The sequence below is a fragment of the Notamacropus eugenii genome, chromosome 1 (assembly GCF_028372415.1).
Source record: "Notamacropus eugenii isolate mMacEug1 chromosome 1, mMacEug1.pri_v2, whole genome shotgun sequence".
NCBI lineage: Eukaryota > Metazoa > Chordata > Mammalia > Diprotodontia > Macropodidae > Notamacropus > Notamacropus eugenii.
This window is the reverse complement of record NC_092872.1, coordinates 216,967,537-216,992,289: the sequence shown is the minus strand read 5'-3', so window position 1 is coordinate 216,992,289 and position 24,753 is coordinate 216,967,537. Positions and strand designations below refer to the sequence as shown.

Here is a 24,753-nt window from a genome sequence, read left to right as displayed (position 1 = left end):
TTGTTTCTCCCCAAAAGCCTCTTATTTCTACAAGATTGTAAATATGTATGTATCATATGTGTATATGTGTATATATAACACATATATACACATATACATGTCTGTCTATCTATCTATCTGTCTGTCTGTCTGTCTATCCTTTATAGCCCACTATCTCAAAGTCAAGCTGCTACATCTGTCTTTCAGTATTCCAGGGTACCCTAAGTGATTTTTGAGGTGTCTCTTCTCTGTTCCCCTTGTCTTAAGCCCTGACATAGTGGGTTCCATCTCCACCCATTATAGTTAGTAGTAATGTTAAGGCACAGTCCCTGCTACACAGTAAGCACTTAATGCTTTTTGACTCCATGTTTTGTGCCACTTCCATCTAATCATTTAAGATCGATTAATTTTTTTGAAAGGGAATTAACTTCAAAGATGTAGCAAGAATGAAGTTCAAATCTCCCCCCTATACAGCAGGGGCATATACTTTTTCCTACACCACCTTAGCGTCTAGCTAAAGTAGGCTCACTCTTAACACAGTTATATACATACACATGCACATATCAATTCACTCCCAACAAAGCACCACATTAGTCTAGAAGGAATCTTGGGAGCAAGTTGAAGACATATATACTACACAGTGACGTATTTAGGCAAATTCAAAACTCATTGAATGGCTCAAACCAAAGCATAGATGCTAACTGTTTGGAAAAAGGCACCTAATAGAGTGTCTAAAGAGCTCTGCTTTACCATGTACCATGAACATTTTTGTCAATAACTTGGATAAAATCTAAGAGGACATACTTACAAGATTTGCACAAGACAGAAAATGAGGAGGGATATCAAGCAGACATTGGTGAAAGAATTCAAAACAGTCTTGGTATGCTGGAACATTGGATTGGGTTTAACAAGACACAGTGGATTAGAAATAAATGTAAAGTTTTACAACTCAGTTTAAAAGAATCCAGTTCCCAAGGATAAAATGCAGAGAGCATCACTGGACAGCAATTTATCTGACAAAGGTCTAGGAGGTTTTAGTGCAGTGCCATGCCAGGCCTAGAGGCCTGTGTGGGCTACCCGAGTCTTCTTACCTCACCTCCGAGGTCTTCGGTTGGCCAAAACCGGATGCTCATATGAGAGAAAGGATGTTCCAGAGTCGAACAAGGGTTGAGCTTTATTTCAGGGTCTCGGTTACAAGTGCAGGGGGGTCTTCCTTAGGAGGAAGAGGGGGAGATTTCCTAAGGAGGCTAAGATCTTAAGGGATTGGAAGTAGAAGTACAAGCGGGGACAGAGAGGGGGAGGGGAGAGAGAAGAGAAGCGGAGCCTACTGTCCTCTTGGCTCCTCACATGCTAAGAGAGCTTTCAGGCTTCCTCAATCCTACTTAACCTTCAGCCGCATAGTTTGCATCTGAATACCGTGCTGTTAGGTAACTAGGCGTGCCCAGATCTGGGACCATCTCTAGGGCGGGGAGATCTCTCTCCCATCACGTTTCTCACGGGAAGAGGCGGAATTACCCGAGATAGCTCGGTTCACCTCGATCCCCTGCCGTTTCCTGGGGGGGTCTCGTGAGAGCTCTAAGATTTAGAAGCTCCCACCTTTACCCGCCCGAGACTGTCCACACGGAATTGAGCTTCCAATCCCAACAGTGCCAGCTCCATAAGAATCAATGGTATCCTGTAGCTACCCCTAAAAGTGCCAATTCACCTTTAGGTTTTATTAGGAAAGGCCTGGTGTCCAGGACTGAAGAAGTGATAATCCCATTGTATTCATCAAACCATGACCACCACAGTGTTCAGTCGTTGGTTCTTCCTACTTGAGGAGAGGCGTTGATAAGCAGGAGTGTGTCCAGAGTGGGCAGTCAGTGAATGCTTTTGAGATCACACGATGAAAGGGATCTGTTGAAGGAACTGAGGTTGTTTAGCCTAGAAAAAGATGAAGATGAGAAAGGGATATTCTCACTGTCTTCCATATCTGTTTGATTTGTTGTGTTGCTCCAGAGGGCAGAATTAGAGGCAAGTCCCAGACTTGTCACCTTCCTTCCAGGAAAAAGAGTTCCTAAGAGTTAGAGCTCTCACAAAGCAGAAGGGACTGTCTCTGAAGGAAGTAGACTCCCCTTCGATAGAGGCTTTCCAGCCAAAGGCAAGAAGCTCATTTGTCAGGATGTAAAAGAGATTCTTTCCCAGAGAAGTATTGATCTAGAATAGACACTGAGGCTTTGCTCAAGAGCATAGATATTGACATCTTGAAGTGTATTTATTACAGTTGCCTGGGTTCTTTGATCTGTTCCTTTTTGTACTCCCAACAAGAGGAGTGAGAAAGTGCTAATGCCAGAGGAGTACCTAGGAATATCCTCCTTCTCCTCCTCATCATCACATTTATATTTTATTTTTCTTAGGTGGCACAGTGGATAGAGTGCTGGGCCTGAAGTGGGGAAGACTCGTCTGAGTTCAAATTTGCCCTCAGACACTTACTAGCTGTGTGACCCTGAACAAGTCACTTAACCCTGTTTTGTCTCAATTTCCTCATCTTTAAAATGAGCTGGAGAAGGAAAATGACAACCCACTCCAGTATCTTTGCCAAAAAAATCCCCAATGGGACACAAAGAGTTAGGTAAGACTGAACAACTAATGAACATCAATATAGTATTTATTGTTTGCAAAACCTTTATGTGACTTATCTCATTGGATCTTCACCAATAGCCCTGGAGGAAGGAGCTACTTTTAGTCCCTTTTTACAGAGGATGAAACTGAGGTTGAAAGTGATTAAGTGATTTGTACAGGGTCATGCAGCTAGCAAGTGTCTGAGGTAGAACTGAAACTCAGTTTTTCTTGTCTCCAAGGGTAGCACCCTACCCACTTGCCACTTAGGTGCAAAAAAACAGAAACCATTAAGATCTACAAAATGCTTTCCAGATGTTATTTCATTTAATCCATACATGTACCACATCTGGACAAATTATACAATTCAGAAATTTCCTTACCAACCAGCCACTGAGATTACTTATGGTATTGCTGAGACAAACCTCCCATTTGCCTTATCTTGAGGACACATTTCTTCTTTCTGTCTCTCCTTCCCCTCCACCCCTTCACCCCAAGTCTAGAATTCAATAGCCCTGGTAAGCAGTTAGTAAAACCAGGGTTCGATTGATCATACAAAGGAAGTCATGAACCCTGGTTGAAAGACACTAGAGTTCTATGCATGCCCTTGAGGAATAAACCCCAGGTACCCAGAGACCCTGGGCAGCTAGGAGACAAAGTAGATAGAGCGCCAGACCTGGAGTCAGGAAAGCTCATCTTCCTGAGTTCACATTTGGCCTCAGATATTTGCTCACTATGTGACCCTGGGCAAGAAACTTAACCCTTTTGCCTCAGTTTACTCATTTGTAAATGAACTGGAAAAGGAAACGGCAAACCACTCCAGTATCTTTGCTAAGAAAACCTCAAATGGGGTCAAGGAGAGCTGGACACAACTGAAAACAACTCACCACCAACAAACTCAGAGATCCTACAGGTATGGATGCTGAGTGATAACTGAGGTGATTGAGTACTTCTGAAAAGGTCATTTCTAAAGGCAGAAACAGAAGAGTTGGGAGGGATGCTAAAAAACAACAACAAAAAACCCAGAAAGCTGGGAGGGATACTAAAGACCAAATTTTTCCACATACTGAGTCTCCTAGTCCATTTCTCTCTTAGTAAAATTTTATCTGGTGCCTGTTCTGGCATAATTAACACTTCCCCTAGAAGGGGCAGATTCTTCCCTTCTTTCTTATAGTTCCTTCCAACTCCTCACCTTCCTCCTATTCAGAATGTAGTTTAGTTGGGGGTCTAGGATGAAAAAAGAGACAATTTCCATTATCTTTGTGAGAGGATGTGCAAGGCTTAAGAAATTTCTTCTACTAATACCTCCAACTGAAATCTCCCATGATTTTCTAGAATGGAGCCTTAGGATAGGGATTGTCATTCTAATCTCTGGAGAATGGAAACCTTCCCAGAGGACCAGTTCTCTAAGGGTGTGGTCAAAAATAAATTTTCGCTCTCTGGAATATTGACCTTCTACTTGACAGGAAGAGAAGAAACTAAGGAGTGGATTAGAAACCACATCTCAGGAGCTGGAAGAGTCAGTCAGTCCACACAACAGTTGGATCCAGCCACGAGCAATGACTGGAAAATGGGTTATGTCTTCTTTGTAAACACTCACTTTGGGGGCAGGGATGGAAAAAAGGCAGTTTAGCAAGTGCTGCTCCCCAGAGCCAGCTTTGTAGATGGCTAGTGCTATTTTTCAGCATAGGGCCAGGGGTGGGGAACCATATGTGGCCCTCTGGGTCCTTACCTATGGCCCTTTGACTAAATCCAAACTTCACAGAGCAAATTGGCTTAATAAAAGGGCTTGCTCTGCAAAACTTGGACCCAGTCAAAAGGCCACACCCAATGACCTAGAAGGCCACATGTGACCTCCAGGCTGCAGGTTCCCCACCCCTGGCATAGGCAATTCAATTTGATTCAACAAACATTTATAAAGGGCTTTCTATGTGTAATACTGCATTAGAAGGAGTCATCTGGGTGTTCTCACAATTCTATTAAAACATTGGGGCAGTGAGGTGGTGCAGTAGATAGAGCACTGGCTCTAGAGGCAGGAGGATCTCAGATACTAGCTGTGTGATCCTGGCAAGTCACTTAACTTTGATTCCCTACAAGCAATTCTAACAAATTCTTAAATCCCACCTTCTGCAGAGGTTTCTTCCTTACACACATTGTTAGTGCTTTCTCTCTGACATTACCATCCCTTTCTATGGCATACAAGTTATGTTGACAAGTTTTTGTATGTTCTCATCCCCATCAGAGAGTGAGTTCTATGAGGGCAGTAATAGTGTATTTTTTCTTTTTTTGAATCCCCGGAGCCAGATTAATAAATGCTTGTTTATTGACTGAATGCTAATCAAAGAATGCTGGACTAGAATGTGGGATTGAGTGAGCAGTCAAGAAACAAAGATAATATATGCTGTATTGTCACTGATTTGCTGTGTGATCTTTGCAAAACACTTTCCTTTTCTGAGTTTCAGTTACCTCATTAGTAAAACTGACAAGAGTTGGACTGGATGGTCTTTTACCATCTCTAAAATGAAATCTGAAAAATTGTCTGGCAAATCATAGATTTAAAGGGATCTTAAAAATCATCCTCTCATTTTATAGATGAGGAAATAGGTTCAGAGAGAAGTGGACTGCCCAAGGGACAATCAGAGACATGTTTGGAACCTTCAAATCCAGGGCCATTTTTCTTGTTCTGTAGAAGGGATTTTGAAGAAACGTGTTAATCATACATGTTTATGAACTAACGTAAAAGTGGAGACAAAGACACTGTGGGGTTCAACGAGGTGTCACTTGTTTGTTCAGACTCACCTGACAGTTGGTAATGTTTTGAAGATGGCAGTGAGACTGGCCTCTGACGTCTCATAGAGGATGGTGACTAGAAGGGGAAGGTAGGGAACTAGGGTTTTAGAGAATTTATCTTTATCAACCAACTAGAAGTCATGAGGGAAGAAGACTGTGTAAGAAGGAGTGAGAGAGTGAAATGGCAACAGAAACTTCATTGTCGAAATTGCTACACTTATTATTACCCATCTGATCCATCCTGTCTAGATGGAAAATTCTGCGGAAAATCATGGCAAAATTTAGTTGCCTGGAGAAGTTCTTCAGTATTATATGCCAGTTCCACAACAGCATGCTTGCCTGGGTTCTAGATAACGGATGATGCTCTCATGCTTTCCCAGTGACCAATGGAGTGAAGGCTGTGTGCTTGCTCCTATGCTACTTAGTATGATGTTTTCAACAGTGTAGTCAGATACCTTCAACAAGGATGAAAATGGCATCAAAGTCAGCTACCACATTGTTGCCAGATTAGTTAACTTGAAAAGGCTACAAGCCAAGACTAAAATGGAGGGAGAGTTGGTGCTTGACTTTTTGTTTGCAGATGATTATAGACTCAACGTAGCCCCTGAGGCTGAGATGCAACAATGTATGGATTGATTCTCCACTGCTTGTGCTAATTTTGGCCTGACAATCAACACTAAAAAATAGAGGTTCTCCACCAGCCAGCACCACACCATCCATACATGGAACCATCAGTTACAGAAAATGGAGAAATGTGGAATGCTATGCCTAAGTTCAGTTGCCTTGGCAGTATACTTTCCAAGGATGTGCCCATATGTATGAGGTTGGCACACACATTGCCAGAGCTAGCTTAGTGTTTGGGAGGCTCCAAAGGAAAGTGTAGGAGAGAAGTATTGGACTGCCTACCAGACTGAAGGTCTACAGAGCTCTTATGCTGACCTCATTGTTGGATGCCTATGATACCTGGAGAGTATACCAGTGCCATGCCAGAAAATGGAATTGCCTCCATTTGAATTGTCTTACGAAGATCCTGAAGATCACCTGTCAGGATAAGGTACAGATTACTGAGGCCTTTCTCCAGCTAAACTCCCAACAATTCAAACTTCAGATGGGCTAGATACATTATTCAAATGCCAAACATATGTTTACCTAAAAAACTATTTTGTGGAGAATTCAAATGAGTCAGGCACTCACATGGTGGTCAAAAAAGTAACACAAGGACATTCTCAAGGTCCCTCTGAAGAGAGAATCAATCGTAAGACATAGGACACGTAACACAATTTGGAATCAATTGGAAGACATGGGAGATGCTGGCCCAGCATGTCATGTCCTCATCAAGGAAGGCACTGTGCTCTATAAGGAAAGCAGAATTTCAGTAGCTCAGAAAACATATGAGATATTCAGCTTTAGAGACATCTCCACTCCACATGTTCATTCGGATTATCTGTGCCCAACTTATGACTGAGCTTTCTGTACTTATCTGATCAGCCAGAGTTGGATACATGGTACATGATTTGAACCTGTGTTCTATAATTCCAGAGCCATGTTTGCTCCATCAGCTTCTGCCTTGAAAATGCCTTGTTGCTGCTCCCCACTAGAAATAGTGACCCATGGACACCAGAATGACCTCCAGAGATCCTCTCCCTCCTCTAGTACCATCCCCAAGAAAGCCACTCAGCAGCCAAGCTATTAGGATAGTATTGTCCTATTAGAATGCAAGGTCACTTCTGTATTTGTGTGTAGTGCCTAGCATAGTACCTGAAGCATAGGCACTTAATATTAAATTATTAGTTCATTCATTTATCCATTTATTCATTCATTCTTTGCTTCCTTCCTACGAAAAAAGGCATTTAGTGATATATATTAGGTTACTCCAGCAATAATCTGCATATGATTTTTCAGAGCAATAGACTATTTACTGCAACAACTACTACTACTAGTAATGTTAAAGCATTATATAGTGCTTTGACGTTTGCAAGGCATTTTACATGATATTTCACTTCCTATAGTATATAGGGAGATCAGAGTAGAGAGGAAACTAGTCATAGTAGATAGGCCTCATAGATCTGGCCTCATTGTCAGAAAAACCTGTACACCTCTGTGATAAAGCAGACGTAGATTCAGGAGCAACAACCTTAAATCTGGCCTCAGACACTTACTGGCTATGTAACCCTGGGCAAATCATTTAATTTCTGACTGCTTCAATTTTTTCAATTATAAAATGGGGATAATAATAGCACCTGTCTCTCAGGGTTGTTGAGGGAATGAAATGAGATAATAATTGTAAGGTATTTAGCAAATAACAGGAACTTAATAAATAGTTGTTTCCTTCTTCCCTCCTTTCCTTCCTCTCTTCCTTCCTCTCTTCCTCTCTCTCTTTCTTCCTCCCTCAATTCTTTCCTCCCTCCCTCCTTTCCTTCTTCCTTCTGTCCTTTCCTTTCTCCCTCCCTTCCTCCTTCTTTCCTTTCTCTCTCCCTTCTTCCCCTCCCTCCTCCTTCAAGCTATGTGACCATATACAAGACATGGAATCAGAAAAACTGGGTTCATATCCTGACTCTGACATTGAATTTTTTCTATGACCTTCAACAAGTCATTTAACTTCTCCAAGGTTCCATTTCTTCAACTACAAATGAAAAGTATTGAATCAGCTGCCTGAAGATCAGGTTGAACCAGCTGATTATCAATTGAAGGAAGAAATCATGATCAGCCTTGAGAGAAGATTCAACTGGCCCATGAAAGCTGTGCTGAAGAATTGGGAGAACTCTTCTATGGAGGAAGGACTGGCTTGATTCTATTTGGTCCTAGAGGGCAGAACAGGGAGCAGTGGTTAGAAGCTGAAGACCAGTGTGAACAATTAAAGCCACTCAGAAGTGGAGTGGGCTAAATGCTCAAGGGTTTCTCCACCTAGCTCTTCAGATTAAACCATTTGATTAGTGTGTTAGAATAAGGATTCCTTGTGTATGGTTTGGCCTAGAGAGTTACTGAATTCCCTTCCAATTCTCAAATTCTTTGATTCTCGGACTTGTAAGTTCCCATTCGGTCCTAAGTCCAAGATCTTGGGGATTTCCTGATGAATTGTTCATCTAGGTCCATAAAAGAATTTTCCACACTGGGGGTTCTCCACACCATTGAAATTACAAGCCTGGCTCATCCCTTCACACCCTGCTCTTCCCCAAAGAGTAATTTTTAAAAAGTCATTTTAACTGAACTATTTTAACAGAAGTCACTGGAGATGTAGGGTAGAGTACAGAGCAAATTCCTGCCCCCCCTCCTCCCCACACCTACCCCCAGTTTCCAGGAGTCAAAGGGTTATGAGTAGCTCCAAAATCCTGTTTACACAGCAGTTAATCAATGAACCAGAATCAGTGAAACCATCCAAGTTAGGGGAAATGTCTCTAAAACATTCATTTCCCGGGGATCTGGAGGGGGTGGAGATATTGTCAGGTCACTCCCAGCTATCAGTCATCCCAAACCTGGAGTGGGGGAGGGATTAAAAGGCAGGCCTGAGCTCCCCTCCTGCCTTCAGTAGGGCTGGGGCTTCCTCCTGGAGAAGCTGGAGAAAACTGACTTGGGTGTCCTTGGATTCTGACAGGGAGAGAAGTCAGGGCTGGAAAAGGGGGCGCCTCTGAAGAAATAGGCCCAGGAACATGTCCGAAGTGCTCTCGGCCCTTCTCCGGCTCCTGTTACTGTTAGGTGGGGTGGCTTCTGTGACATTTCAACATCATCGTTATGATGATCTCATGCGGACCTTATACAAGGTGCACAATGAGTGCCCCCACATCACTAGAGTTTACAGCGTCGGGCGCAGTGTCAGGGGAAGACACCTCTATGCCCTGGAATTCAGTGACTTCCCTGGAATGCACGAGCTCTGTGAGTACTGAACATTTACTATACATGGTACCAGTTGAGGGAGTTGGCTGCTGTGTTTTCTGGGACAGGAGCCTTGCCCAAAATACTACCTCTCTCCCACACAAGACTAGGAGCTGAAATTCACTAACGGGTACTCCACCCAGGCTCATAATCTAGACGTTTCCCTCATCCTTTTACTCATCCACATCTCCCTGTCCTAGTTTTATTTCCTCAGGGCCTAGCTAGTTTTATTCTACTCTAGTTTCTGACTTTGCTTAAAAACTTAAGCTGCACTCAGATGTCTTGAGGGGAAATAGTGATGGTGCTGGGTTTGGGAGGGAAGGGACAGTATGGGGCAGACGTCTGAAGAAAATTGACTTTTGGATGCCTTCCCTGTCAGCTTGAAAACTAAGGTTCTTTTTTCTGTACTGATGAACAAGCAGCCTTCAGTCAGCCTGAGGTGACTCGAGGGACGAACAATCAATGCACTGGCATGGGAGAGGATGGGAGCAAAGGCTGGCAGTGTCCCTTGCTCAGAGAGTCAAGCCCCATATTAGAGTCATAATTCAAAATGACTTCTGAACTCAATAATCTCATACACAGTCATTGAAGTGGAAGTGGTTTCTAGAGATCATTGGCCCAAGTACCCTGATGTTAGGCATCTTGAGGTTCATAATAGGACTAGGGGACCTTTTCTCTGTGGGAAGGCTAGGGTGGAGGTGGGGGTAACTAGTACAGGTAAAAATGATCCATATCCTGGGGAGACAGATAGATGGAGTGGAAGTACTAGAGACTGGGTAGGGGTGGAAAGAGAGAGAAAGAAGAGAGATTGAATTAAAAAGGGAGGGAAAGGAGGAAAGGATAAAGGAAGAGATGGCCGGTGAGGGGAAGGGAAGAAGAAAAGGAGAGTAGACAACTACACAAGTGTGAAGATTTTATACTTCTGGCAAGGAAGTGCTTAGGTTTTATAAATATTCACCTTAGGATCTTAAAAAGCACCATTGCAGGCGCAGCTAGGTGGTGCAGTGGGATAGAGCACTGGCCCAGGAATCAGGGAGACCTGCATTCAAATGCAGCTTCAGACACTAGCTGTGTGACCTTGCGCAAGTCACTTAACCCCGATTGCCTCCAAAAAGAAAAAGCACCATTTTCAGGGGTGTTCCTCCAAGACACATTCTTCAGTCCATACTGGCAACATGGTATAAAGTACCAGATGTGGGCATAGAGGGTAAAGTGCCAGGCACAGTCACTGAGATAGATACCTTCCCAATTCTGAGATTCTTTGATTTTGAATTCTCTAATTCAGTGAGCCATTCTCATCTTTGGAACTATGACTATAGGCATGCTAGACTTTTCTAAGCCTCAGGTTTCTCATGTGTAAAATAGGGATAAAGTGCCCTCCTGGGGTTGTCCTGAAGATCTGATGAGATCATTTATAATTGATTCTGAAACACTTAATCCAACTCCACGCTCCCATGGTGTCTGGTGCCTAGAAGCTTGGCTTTATATCTTTCCACTCTTGGGTTCAAAGAGAATCTAGCAGTGATCAGTTTAAACCCTAGATCTCCTCTCACCTTCATTCCACAGATATGCTAGCTCTAGTTTCTTTTAACCAATTAACATCAATTAGCATTTACAAAGGGATAATTAAGGAGAATTTACATCCAGAATGGTAGAACAAACATCCCTCCCCCTCCATGCTCTGCCTCAGTCAAATCCTGGTATGGACTCAAGCTCCTGGACTTTCATGTGATTTGCTGTTTCTGACCTGAAACTTACAAAGTCATAACCATTTCCTGGTGCTTTTGGGTGCCAGGACATGAGGGGGGAGAAGGGATGTAATCCTCCAGGTGATTTCTCCACCTGCAGGCTTGATGGCATTTCTCTACTGAACACTGCCCTGGAGGAAAGAGAAAATGCCCAGATTCATGAGTTACCTTTGAATACATTCTCAGTTCTGGCTCCACAGTTGATCAAAAATGCTCCTCTTCTACTTCTCTTGGAATACTTGAGCTTTCTCTGAATTGGGGACTAAAGCAGTTTCATTACTTGCCCTAGACTTTTTATGTAGGCTGGCAACTAAAAGTGAACCTCCATTGGCCATCCATCCATTACACATTCATTCAACTCTTACATCTATGTTGTTTGTTCCTAAATCTCTATCTCCAGTATATACATCTTTGCTATATATACCTTTTAGCACCTTTCTACTTGGACATCCTGCTGTGTCTAAGTATCTAAAATCAGACTCATTATTTTCCGCCTCTTGCCCCTGACAAAACAACTTGCCAATTTGTTTAACACTTATTTCAATCCTTTATTCTTGAAATATTGGATCTAGTTTCAACATCCCTTATTCTTTCATCTCTTATTTTGAATACAACCTTTATTACTCCTCCAGACCACCAGTTGGATCCTCTTCATTCCTGCTGCTACAACCCTAGTCCAATCCCCACTGTGTTATTTCCTAGGTTAATTTATTCTTTCCACCAATCCACCATTACCAGATTGATTTGGAGATAGATGAGACCTTAGAGGTCGCCTTATCCAACCCCCTTGTACACTTACCTGATTACTCCCAGTCAAACCTTAATTGCCTTAATTTCCTATACACTTGTTGCTGAACTAAGGTAGAGAAAATCACACAGCCCTTCTGACTGGATCCATTACGAATTTATGTAACACAACCTCAAATGGGTTCTTACTGCCACTAGGCAATCCTAATTATGCCTTCTTTATCAGTCTCTCTGCAGGTAAGCATGCTATTCTCTATCCTGAAAAAAACCCTCCCTTGACCCTTGCACCCCACAATCCAATATTCTTTTTCCTTTTGTGGCTACATTCCTTGAAAAGGCCATCTGTACTAGCTGTGTGACCCTGGGCAAGTCAGTTGCCTCAAAAAAAAAAAAAAAAGAAGAGAAAATGCCATCTATGATTGGTGTCTCTACTTTCACTACTGTCACTTTTAAAAATCTGGTTTCTGACTTTATTATTCCACTTTAACTTCTCTCTCCTAAATTACTAACAATCTCTTAGTTACCAAATCCAATGATCTTTTCTCAATCCTCTTTCTCCTTGACTCCTTAGCAACTTTTGACACTATTCATCACTGACCCTCTCTATCCTCTCTTGTTTAGGTTTTCAGGATACCTTGCTCTCCTGGTTCTCCTCCTACCTCTCTGACTGCTCTTTCTCTGTCTCCTTTCATCCTTCAGATCATAGCCTCTAACCACAGGTGTCCTGTCCTGGGCCTTTTGGCTTCTTGAAACTTGAATCTCCATCTGCCTTTCAGACATCTTGAAATGGATGTCCAGTAGAGGTCTTAAATTCAATATGTCCCAAACAGAGCTCATTGTCTTTTCCCTAAATGCTCCTGCCCTTCCTACCTTCCCTATGACTATGCTGTCCTCCCAGTCCGTCAGGCTCCCAAGCTGGGATACATCTTGGACTTCTTACTATCTCTCATCCCCATCTCCCTCCCCCCCATCCAATCTGTTCCCAAGACCTCTCAATTTCACCTTTGCAACATCTCTTGAATATTCCCCCTTCTCTCTTATGGCCACCTCTCTAGTGCAAGCCCTCATCACCTCACACCTGGATTATGTTGTAATAGCCTTTTGCTGGGTCTGCTTGCCTCAAGTCTCTCCCTACTGTCATCCATTCTCTATTCAGCCACCAAAGTGATTTTCCTGAAGTGAAGGTCTGACCATGTTACCCCTCTACTCAATAAATTCCAGTGGCTCCCTATTGCCTCTAGAAGCAAATACAAAATAATCTGTCAGCATTCAAAATCCTTCATAACCTACCCCCTTTCTATATTTCCAGCCCTCACGCTTTAATCCCTAGCACATACCCTGCAGTCCAGTGGCATTGGCCTCTATCTCTATATTGCAGATATTTTCTTTGGCTGTCTCCTATGTCTAGAATACTCCCTCCCTCCTTTGGTCAGATGGCTGACCTCCCTGGCTTCCTTCAGAAAGTCTTCCCCAACTCTTCTTAATGCCAGTGCCTTCCCTCTATTAATCATTTCTAGTGCATTGGGCTAAGAGGAGATGAGAGGATCTTGATTGGGAAATATTAGATTAGATATTCTAGTCTGACCTCATGATTTTACTAATACCACAGAGGCCAAGTGACTTAGCCAAGGTCACAAAGGTGTAAGGAGAAATGTAATGATCATTTCTTAAATATATAGAAAAGTGAGCCAAATTTATAAGAATACAACTCATTTCTTAATTGATAAATGGTCTCAGGATGACCACAGGATGAAGAAATCAAAACTATCTATACTCTTATAAAAATGTTCTAAATCACTATTGATTAGAGAAACGCAAATTGAAACAATTCTGAGGTACCACTTCATACCTAACAAATTGACAACTACGATAGAAAAAGAAAATGACAAATGTTGCAGGGGATGTGAAAAAAGTGAGACATTAATGCACTGTTGGTGTAGTTGTGAAGTGATCCAACCATTCTGGATAACAAGTTCGACTTATGCCCAAAGAAAAGAGAAAAAGGTCCATTTGTACAATTAGCAGTGTTTTTTGTGGGATCAAAGAATTATAATTTGTGAGGATGTCCACCAATTGGGAAATGGATGAACAAATTGTGGTATATAATTGTGATGTAATACTTTTGTATTATAAGAAATGAGCAGGATGCTCTCAGATAAACCTGGAAACTTATATGAACTGATACAAAATAAAGTGAGCAGAACCAGGAGAACATTGTACACAATAACAGCAACGTTGTATGATGATCAACTGTGAAAGACTTAGCTATTCTCAGCAGTACAGTGATCTAACACAATTCCAAAGGACTTAGGATGAAAAATATTATCCACTTCCAGAGAAAGAACTGATGGAGTCTGAGTGCAAACTGAAGCATACTTTTTTAAACTTTCTTTTTTTTTTTGGAGGGAGGGAGTCCATGTTTTCTTTTGAAACATGGCTAATATGGAATGTATTTTGCATGACTGCACATGTATAACCTGTATCAAATTTTTTACCTTCTCAAGGAGGGGAAAGGAAGGGAGGGAGAGAGAGAATCTGGAAATCAATTTTTTAAAAAAAGTTACTTTTACATGGAATTGAGAAAAATAAAAAAAAGAAATGTAATAATCTTTAGAAGGAGCCATGGGATTAATAATTAGGAGACCAAAGAGGAATTCCATACAGAGATATAGGAAAAGGTTGGGATAGGATGTAGAGGGAAGTGTCTCTAACCTGTTGAGAGATAATAAGCTGATTTTCTCCAATTTAGGGACCACATTTCCTAGCAATTATCCAGTTAATTTCCCTACTTCCCCCACTGTCCACCAAAGAGCTATAAACCTGGAAAGAGGGGGAAAACTTTCTTAGTTCCTAGAAAGAATTAACTAGGACTTCATTTTGCATGGCTTTCCCCTCTGATCCCTCTCTCCTTCCTGCCCAACCTCGTTCAAAGCTCAGCTCAAGTAGCACTTTTTATATGAGGCCTTTCCTGGTCTCAAGTATGTTTTTGTGTTACCAATCCCCAAATACCCTTCAACATACTTTGCATGTATTTTGTATCTACTTATGTATGCAGGCTGTTTCTTCTGATGGAATATGAGCTCTCTGAGGGCAGGGACAATTTTATTTTTATCTTTGTACCCACAATATACTTAACAGGCCTGCATATATAATAATAACAAATGCTTGTTGATTGGTTGATTTGTTAGTTGAAAAGGATCCATCAAAAAGAGCAGATGGTCAATAGTCAATAAGCATTCATCAAACACCTACTGTATGGCAGACACTGTGCTAAGTGCTGAGGATCGATAATTACCAGCTACCAGTCAGTGCTGCTTATTGATCAGATGGCATCCTGCAACTGCCAGCAGATTTTCCCTTATTTCATCCTCAAGCTTCCTTCTAGGCTCAACTAGAGCCTACTTTGTTTCTGAAGCCTTTCCTGGCTCTCCTTCCCACACCAGTGCCTTTCCTGTCAAATTATTTTCAAGTAACATCAGTGGTATATAGATTTTTTTTGCTTGTTTCCTCATTAGATTGGGGGCTCCTTGAGGGCAAGGACTTTTTCTTCCTTGCTTCTTTTTTGTATCTACAGCACTTAGCATAGCACCTAGCACATAGTAAGCATTTGATAAATGCTTGGTGACTGACTGACTGGCTATTCCCATGTTGGGCAAATGGTTTATTCCCTGTCTGTATTAATTTATCAGCACATCTATCAAACCTACAGTTTATTGCCTAGCCACTTATGTAAGTATTGAGATCTCCCCACACTGCCTCCAGTTCCCCCCCAGGGGTGGGGCACTGGCACATATGTTTAATCTGCCTCCTTGCTTGTAAGCCTGTTTCCCTAACATTGAAATTAAACTTCTATTTGATTCTAAGTCTCCTGTCTTTAACCTGCTCTGTTTGACTCTGGCCATCCACAGGTTGGAGGCTGGATTGTGCACCTGACATTAATTGGTGTCAGAAGTAGGACTGGACACAGAACCAAGCCATTGGAATGGTCACTAGGAAAGGACTAGGTGCCACTGGAGATTTCTTCAGAGTTCAACACCTTCCTTCCCTTCTGGTGAGCCCTCCACCCTTCTTTCTGCTCCAGTGCCTGAGCTAGAGGCTTAGTCAAGCTTGTCATTCTTTGTGAGGAAAACTCCAGGGTCCTCCAGTGACCCACTTCCTCTTGGATCACCCTGGTAAAGATAGCCTTTCTTAAACTGTACAATTCTGGTAGTCCCTCTTTGTACCTCTGTTGTTACTCAGACTACATGCCTTTGTAACTGTGTTCCTGGCTATGGACTGTAACTGCTCATTTTATTCTATTTCCATCTGTCTTGTCATTTTGTCTGCATTTCTGTCTTTATAAAATGTAAAATGTCTCTGTCATATTTGTGTTGTTTGCAGATTCTGTTACCTTGAAAGATTTAAAATGCAGCTGGCCAGAAAAACTTCTAAGAGCTGTAGCCAAAGAGTTTAGAACACTGGAAAATATTAATGAACACTCACACTTGAAGCAACTGTCCCACTAAGCCAAACTAACTCTCACTTTAGGCTTTCCAAAGGAGATTAGCTTACAAGAAAAGAGAAAAAGAAAAAAATCTACAAGACACATTTTTCCCCTGTCATTTCAGTTTTGGAATATTGGAATTACAGAAATAAAGTCAGATAATCAAAGTTTGTGAAACTACTAAAAACAATTTAGCAGATTAAGGAATATGAAAATTAATAATTTTAAGATTGCAGGAGAGAACTCCCAAGACTTTGAGGTAATACATGAACTCACTCCCTTGTGAAATATCTTAGTAAGTTTAGAGGTACCACTCTGTAGAATTTGTTTTAAGGAAAAATATGGATTATGTTTTATAAAAATTATAAGTAGATTACATTTCCCTCTTTGATTTATATCAGTAGAAACCATATTCACATCCTTCCTTCCTTCTCTCCTTTCATCCCTTCTTTCCTTCCTCCCTTTCTTTCTCTCTCCTTCCCTTCCTTCTATCCTCCCTCTCTCCTTCCCTCTCTTCTTCCTTGCATATCTTTAGGCAAATGTACTCCTCAGAGAGACCAAAACTGTTAGAAGAAATTCTTTATTCTTGGTCTTGGCAGGCCATGTGTGGATGTAAATCATTTGAAGGTAACTATAACTAGTCATTAAGCATTTGGCTCTAGAATACATTCTGTAAACTGGACAGAAAATACAGTAATGAGATCTCAGGAAGACAGATAGAGGGTCAAAACTCATCAAAATTTGGCATGAGAGGTTCCAGCAAGCAGAGTCCAAAGTCTCTTGACTTCCTGAAAAAATAACCGAGTCACACACACTCTGACAGAAAACACAAAGGCTGAACTGATTCTTTTTTTAAGGAAATGGATGGGGATTTTCATTGAAACAATTGACTGTAGTGGTGGTTGGGGGCAAGAGGTGGATGATGATCCAGCAAAAGAGACTGAGAAGGGATCTCTTCAGATGAGGCAGGAATAAAAACAGGAGAGGGGTATCACAGAAGCCAAGGGCAGAGAGATTAACCACAAAGAAGGAGTGGTTAATAATGTCATAGTTCAGGAAGGTTAAAAAAGAGACAAGAGCTTTGGTAACTTGGGGAAGAGAATGATTTCTTGTGGGGTTGTTAGAAGCCAAACTACAAGAGACCAAGGTGTGAGGAGGGAGAGGCAGCCAGAATAGAAGGCGATCTTAAGAGTAGCTGAGTATGGAAAGGAAAAATACATTAGTCTGAGGGACTGATAGAGTAAAAATGAAGGTTGCAAAGGTTCAAGCATTTTTGTAGGCAAAGGATTGATAAAAGTCAAAGAAGATAGAGACAATTTTTTATGAGGCAAGCTCCTAGAGCAGGACACAAAGGATGAAAGCAAGAACATAAGGAGGGGAATAGCCTTCATCAAGGATTATGGCTTTCCTGTCTTCTGAGACTGTAACAAAGAAGGAAAGGACTGGCTGGTGAAAATTTAGAAAGATTTTGAGATGAAGAGCCTTCATTTTCATTTGATGGGGGTAGAGATGGGGACAGAACTAGTTTTCTGGGGCTTTTGAAAAGATAATGTTTGCTACATTCTATTTGGGAAAGGTCAGGGAAAAATGACAGGATTTAATGAAAAGCACTGAGGATTCAATAGAAGTCAGCAGTAATTTTGTGATGGGCTGTCTGAGCAGCTGCCACTTTCTTCTGCTCAGTTTTTAGCATCCCAGATGTAGGAACAAAGAAGGTAGATGATGGGTATTGAGTTTAGCGCAGGGGTGAACAGCAGAAGGGCAAGGGGGTGAAGGCTTTAAAGATGAAGATAGGGAATGGGGCACTTTACCAAATTCTCCAACCATAAGGTCCAGATCTCCAAGGGAGGAAACTAGAACCACAGCGAGGGTGAAGGATTGCAACAGGAGAGTCAAACATGTGCCTTGCAATACTCCAGAGTTTTGACCCAAACCAGATTAAAATGTAAGTGGGAAATATGTAACAAAATCAATAAAGACACACTAGAAAGTAAATAATGTTAATATATAGTTTTCTGAATCAACATATGGCCAGTAAAGAATCTTGTGGATGGTTTAGCAGCCAGGAATGAGGAATCTGTGGTCTTGAGGCCTCAGTTTCCCCATCCCTGGTTTATCCTCTTCCAATTCTATTTGAGTTTGATCCACTGCACTAAAAAACATGGAGTAATAAAATTACAGGTACAGGGAGATCTATATTTATTTGAGGTGCTGCTTACTCAGCTGGGATCTGTACGTTCTTTTATGGGCACCTAAGTGGTGTTGCTGGGCCTGGAGTCAGGAAGGCCTGAGTTCAAATCCATCCTCTGGCACTTAGGAGCTGTACAACTTTGGGCAAGTCACTTACCTCCATTTGCCTCAGTTTCCTCATCTGTAAAAAAATAAGCTGGAGAAGGAAACAGCAAACCACTCTCGTATCTTTGCTAAGGCGTCCTGAAGACTCAGACATGACTGAACAACAACATGCTCTTTCACATTTCTTCATATCATTAGCTACTTGAGATTGTAGTCTCCAGAAATTATGTGTATTTCCCTAATTATTAAAACTCCTAGCACAAATCCATGAACCTTTGTATGCTTAATAAAAGCAAATTTTTAAAAAATTGGCCTTTTCCCTCTCTGCTGTAAATGATACTCCCTACTCAAAACCAAGAGAAACAGATCACTGTCTCTACCATAATGGGTTCAGGGGTGGTAAGGCATTCAAAGCAAGTTCTTTTCTTAAAACAAAACAAAACAAAAAAAGATACCCAGACATTAGAGTCAAAGTACTGATGTCAGGGACACAGCAACCAATAAAACAGCCTTAGGTTTGGTCTGGCTTCAGTGTTGTTTCTGTGGTTAAAAATTATTTTGCCACCCTGTGTAGGCAGACAGCTTTGCAATCAGTAACATTTACAATTCAGTGGTGCTACTTGTTGGAGAATAAACACACCAGCCATGATCAGAGAGGAGTTTTAATGGGGTTGGAGAGAAAAAAAAAGACAAATAGACAAGGAGAGTCTGTTGCCACTATACCAACTCTAGTTCTTTTCTTGCTGAGAGCAGTTTCTAGCTATCTGACTACTTCCGATCAGCTCAAGGGGTTTTTGGCGCAGATACAGTGTGGGTTTGGTGAATGAAGGAGATATAATCTGTCTAGAAGCTACAAGGTGTGTCCACAGAACAGCTCAGAGCAACAGGCCATCCTGGTTGTATTCAAGCTATTACTCTGATTTCTGTCAAGATTTCTTTCTCTCTTTCTTTCTCTCTCTTTTCCTTTCTTTCTTAATTTCTCTCTTTCTTTTTTTATCTATTCTTTCTTTCTTTCCTTCTTCCTTTCCCTTGCTTTCTTCCTTCTTTTCTTTTCTTTTGTAAAATGTAATTACACAAAGTAGGTGCTTAATAAATGAACTAGATCGAATTCACTTTATGACTTGTTCACATAAATAGAATCATAGCATCATTTTGAGCTGGATGGGACCTTAAAGGTCATCTGATCCAAATTCTCACTTTACAGATGAGGAAACTGAGTCCCAGACAGATGAAGTGACTTATCCAAAGTCACTCAGATGATAAATGGCAGACCTGGGGTTTTGACCTCAAATCTTCCTCCAAAGACAGAATTCCTTCTACTGTGACCTGTCTGTTGAAAAAAACAACAAACAAAACTACTTTTGTAAGATTGGATCTTAATCCAGGGAGATCTCTTTTTTTTTCCTTTTCTGACTTTAACAGTAGTATAATTTTATTACAATTACAGTGGAACCAGAATTTAAGTATGTTGGAAACATGCATGGGAACGAAGTCCTGGGGAGAGAGCTGCTGATCCAACTCTGCGAGTTCCTGTGCGAAGAGTACCGCCAGAGGAATGAACGCATTGTCCGGCTGATTCATAACACAAGGATTCACATCCTGCCTTCCATGAACCCGGATGGTTATGAAGTAGCTGCAGACCAGGTACTGGGGTTTGATGAAAGCTGGCATTTATTTATGTGGTACCTGATGCTTTTTAAAGGTTTACTTTAGGGTTTTTTTTTTTAAGTTCTGTAAGGTGCTTTACAAATATTATCTCATTTTCATGGAGATAAGTGTTTAGTATTATCCCCATTTTATAGATGATGGAACTGAGGCCCATGAAGGATAGGTGGTTTGACCAGGATCACACAGCTAGTAAGTGACTGGGGCTTTAAACTCAGTTTTTCTTGACTTTAATCCCCATGGTCCATCCACTATACCACACAGATTCCTAAAAATTTTCTTTCTAAAGTTAACTGGTATAGCACACCTCCCAGCCTGGATGTCAAATTTGGATTCAGATAGTCATCATCAACCTTCCATCCAACCAATATTCCATATACATGCTATTAGATTATAAAATTCTTGAGAGCAGGGACTGTCTTTTGCCTCTTTTTGTATTCCTAGTGCTTAGCACAATAACTGGCACATAGTTGGTGTTTAGTGAATAAATGTTTTTTGGCTGATTGGGATATAAGAAAGCAAAAAGTTATTGCACTTCAGTCATAAGAGCATAGATTCAGAGCCTTAAAAATACTTAATGGCAACAGTTATTTTACAGGAGGGCCAAAGAAAGGAAGTGATTTGGTTCAAGGTATATAGGGAATAAGTAACAGATCTGGGATTCCAAATACTGATATTTCAACTCTTTTTCATCTTTGAACTTTGATGAAATTCAAACAAAACAAATCCTAAAGTTCTCTGACAGGTTAGAGCACTGGGTTGAAACTAATAAGACAAAATTCAATAGGGATTAGTAGTCTTGCCCTTGGGTACAAAAAACATCAACTCTATAAACATATGGCAGAGGCATGTATATACAGTTCTAAAGAGAATTTGGGGTGGGGGGTATTATAATGTAAGCTTAATTTATTTATTTTTAATTTTTTTATTTATTTTGTATTTAATTTTTCCCCAGTTACATGTAAAAACATTTTTTAACATTCGTTTTTAAAACTCTGAGTTCCAAATTCTCTTCCTCCCCATTCCCCATGCATTGAGAAGGCAAGCAATTCCATATAGGTTATATACATGTAGTCATGCAAAACATATTCATAATAGTTATGTTGCGAAAGAAAACATAGACTAAAACAAAAAACCTCAAGAAGAATAAACAAAATGTAAGCTCAATTTAAAACAACATTGTAATATGCCACCCTCCCTTACTCACACCAAAAAAGCTAATGCATTCGTGGGCTGGATTAAATCCAGGGGGATTTTAAGGAGAATAATCTCTAGAAACAAGATGGTGTTGATCCTACTATTTTCTCCTCTTGTCAGACCTGTAGCAGCAAGCTCCCTGACACATCCAGGATGGCACAGGTTCTTAGATCTGCTTTTCAACTTTTGAGGAGGTCAATAATCTTTAATTGCATTCACCAACAGAGAAAATAGAAGCAGAGAAATAAAGACCAACAGACAGGGTTTCTAACTGTCTGACTATAAGCAATACATATATCACAGATCAACAGACAGATCCAACTGTCTGACCTTTACATGCATACATAGTTACCAGAGATAAGGACCAACATCTGGGTTTTCAAAGGGCAGTGCCCGTTAATGGCTACCCAGAGTCTCATCTGCACATAAACCTTCCAAAGAGTAAGCCCCCAAAGCAAAATCTCACCTCAGAATATATATACACTTTTCAAACCCTCTAGACACAGGGCCTCATCAGCAATTCACAAAAAGTATGGGCATTCCTACAAAATAAGCCTCCCCAATCAAGCTTCCCTTAATGGGCTCTACCTGAGGTTTATTAATGGGCAGCAAAGATCTTTAACTCCCATTATTACATTTCCTCTGGAGTATTATGTTAGTTATGGGTACTATGATTTAAGAAGGACATTGATAAGCTGGAAGGTGTCCAGAAGGTCAGCCAGGATGGCTGGAGGGCCTTGAGTTCATAATACATGAATATTGTTGAGGGGACATGAAGGCTGTCTTCAAATATGCAGGGCTATCATCTAGAGAAGAGGGACTGGCCATGTTCTGTTTGGTCCCAGGCGGAAGGACCAAGAGGAATGGGTAAAAAGAGAAAAGAGGCTAATTTAGGTTTGGGAGTCTGGAAAAACCTTCCTAACAATTAGAGCTGTCCAAAAGTGGAATGGACTTGCCTTGAGAGGTGCTGGCTTCTCCTTCCTTGGAGGTCATCCACAAAGAGACTGGACAACCCCTTTGAATGTATTTTAGTGAGTATTCCTTCCATTTACAGGTTAAACTAGAGGGCTGCTGAGGCTCATTCCAACTGTCAAATGTTGTACCTCAACTCAAACTCATTCATCATTGCAAATAATGTTACAGTTATCCCTTCTACATTGCAACTTTCCCCACTGCAGTTTCAATATTTTATGGGTTGGCTTAAGAAATTAAATAGGAATTTGGGGGAAGTTTTGTACTGCAGATGACACATGAAAGCCAGCAGACAACATGTAAAATGTTTAGAAACCCAGAAATGCATAAAATATATGTATAGTATTATATAATATCAACATATTTTATCTTTATACTATAATAATTCAGATTTCTTCTCTGGTAAGAAGGGAGAACCAAAAACTTTTACACAGATTTTCCAGATCATGGGGGTGCCGTGCCCCTAGCCCCCACAAAGTGCGGGGAAAACTGTCATAACTAACATTTATATAGTATGAATTATATGCCAGGCACAGTACTAAGCACTTTACAATTATTATCTCAGAAGGCTGTTCCCTAAACTTTGTTCAGCTTAGACTTCTTGTGGATTCAGTTTATCCCTGTGTCTTAGTGACTATATATACTTTTCTTGGATACTTAAGACTCAATGCTTAAATCACAGGTTTTCTTTAGAATCATCCAATAATAGAATGTTAGAGCTGGGAGGGGCAGGGCAGGGTGTGGACTTAGATTTTATCTAGTCCAATGCTCTCGTTTTATAGGTTTAAAAAAAAGATCCTAAAATGAAAAATCACTTGCCTAAAGCTTCTGCACAACAGTAATGGCTGGATCTTTGTGTGAAATATGAGATCCTAAGATTCAAGAATGTTAGTGGCCAACCGTATATTTTAATAGTATTGGTCTGAATTGAGGCCACTTCTGAATAGACTTTATCCCAAAAATGAGATCTCTTTAAAAGGAAAAAATACACTAAAAAAATCAATAGTAGACTGCATCCAAGTTTTTTATAAGCCAAATTTGGGGTATGTGTGGGAGGAAAACAGAGCTTATCCTGAGAGTTTGGAGCTGTTTAAAATGAGCCAAACATTAGCTTTGTCAATAGAAATCTATTAGAGACATCCTGAAGACAGAGGGGTTAAAGAATATCTCACAGAATCAATACTACATGAAAGAGAATGATAATTACCTATAAAAACTCAAACCTACTGCTAAAGCAGATCTCAGAGTAAAAATCATATCTCTGAGAATATACACTTAACAAAATAGAAAAAGGAAGGATTGATGGATTCAGCACACAACTTTAAAAATAGAAAATCAACAAATAGGCAATAAATGTAAATAGATCACTGATTTTTTAATTTACTGCTTATTCTTCCTTGCTGGGAAAATTAGAAACTTTTCTGCATGGAATTCAACTCTAGGGTAGAACACCTCCATGGATCTTGTTTCTTTTCTTAGGGCTTATCATATGCCTTTCTGAGACTCTATTGTCAGAGTATCATGACTAACATAAGGATTTCTCACCATGGAACCTCATTCTTTAGCTTCTCCTCTTCCCTTCCCTTCCCCTCCCCTCCCCTTCCCTTCCCTCCCCTCCCCTCCTTTCCTCTTCTCTCTCCTCTACTTTTTTAATCCCCCCCGTGTGTGTGTATGTGTGTGTGTGTATTTAAGACTGGGTCTCCCCTTCTCAAATATGCTGAAAATGCAGGGGCTATTTACAGGCCCATTGCCCCTGTACAGAACACCAAGTCACTATGAAAACCAATATTGTCCCCAAAGAATAGTGAAGGAAATATACCTGTCACCTTCCTACCCAGAGTCAGGGGACTACATACTTGGGCAGACTGTTACATACGTTATCAGATGTGGTCACAATATTAGTTGTTTTTACTTTATTGTGTTTTCTTTGTTATAATGGAGGACTTGGTTTTGGAGATGGGATGGTAGGAGAACACAAAGCAACATATCCAAAAGATGACTATGACCTAAAAATGAAAGATATCAATGAACCAATTAAAAAAAAAAAAGATTATTCAGGACATTACAGTGAGGGGACCATGAAATTCAACTAGTAAACAATGAACCACTTTGTTGAACCTGTATGGTTGTTTCTCAGTTACGTCCAACTCTTAGGGATCCATTTGGGGTTTCCTTGGTAAAAATACTGGAGTAGTTTGCAAACAGGGTTAAGTGCCTTTCCCAGGGTCACATGGCTAGGAAGTGTCTGAGGTCAGATTCAAACTCAGGGAGGTGAGTCTTCCTAACTCCAGGCCACCATCTAGTTGCCCTTCAACCATTTTAAAAGAACTGAATTTGGAATCAAGAGGACCAACAGTCAAACAATCTCTGGGTTTTTTTTTTTAACTTTTCTTGGGACCTTTGGCAAGT

General features: G+C 40.8%; 1 protein-coding gene across 1 annotated transcript in view; it reads left to right on the top strand.

Moving 5' to 3' along the window:
* The first annotated feature begins 8,851 nt into the window (after positions 1-8,851).
* The window catches only part of CPN1 (carboxypeptidase N subunit 1), a 56,696-nt gene continuing 40,794 nt past the window's right edge, over positions 8,852-24,753 (top strand). The window contains exons 1-2 of the mRNA XM_072627217.1: positions 8,852-9,237; positions 19,958-20,154. Coding sequence (XP_072483318.1) covers positions 9,015-9,237; positions 19,958-20,154 — 420 coding nt within the window. The 5' untranslated portion in view covers positions 8,852-9,014. The remainder of the gene's footprint in view (positions 9,238-19,957; positions 20,155-24,753) is intronic.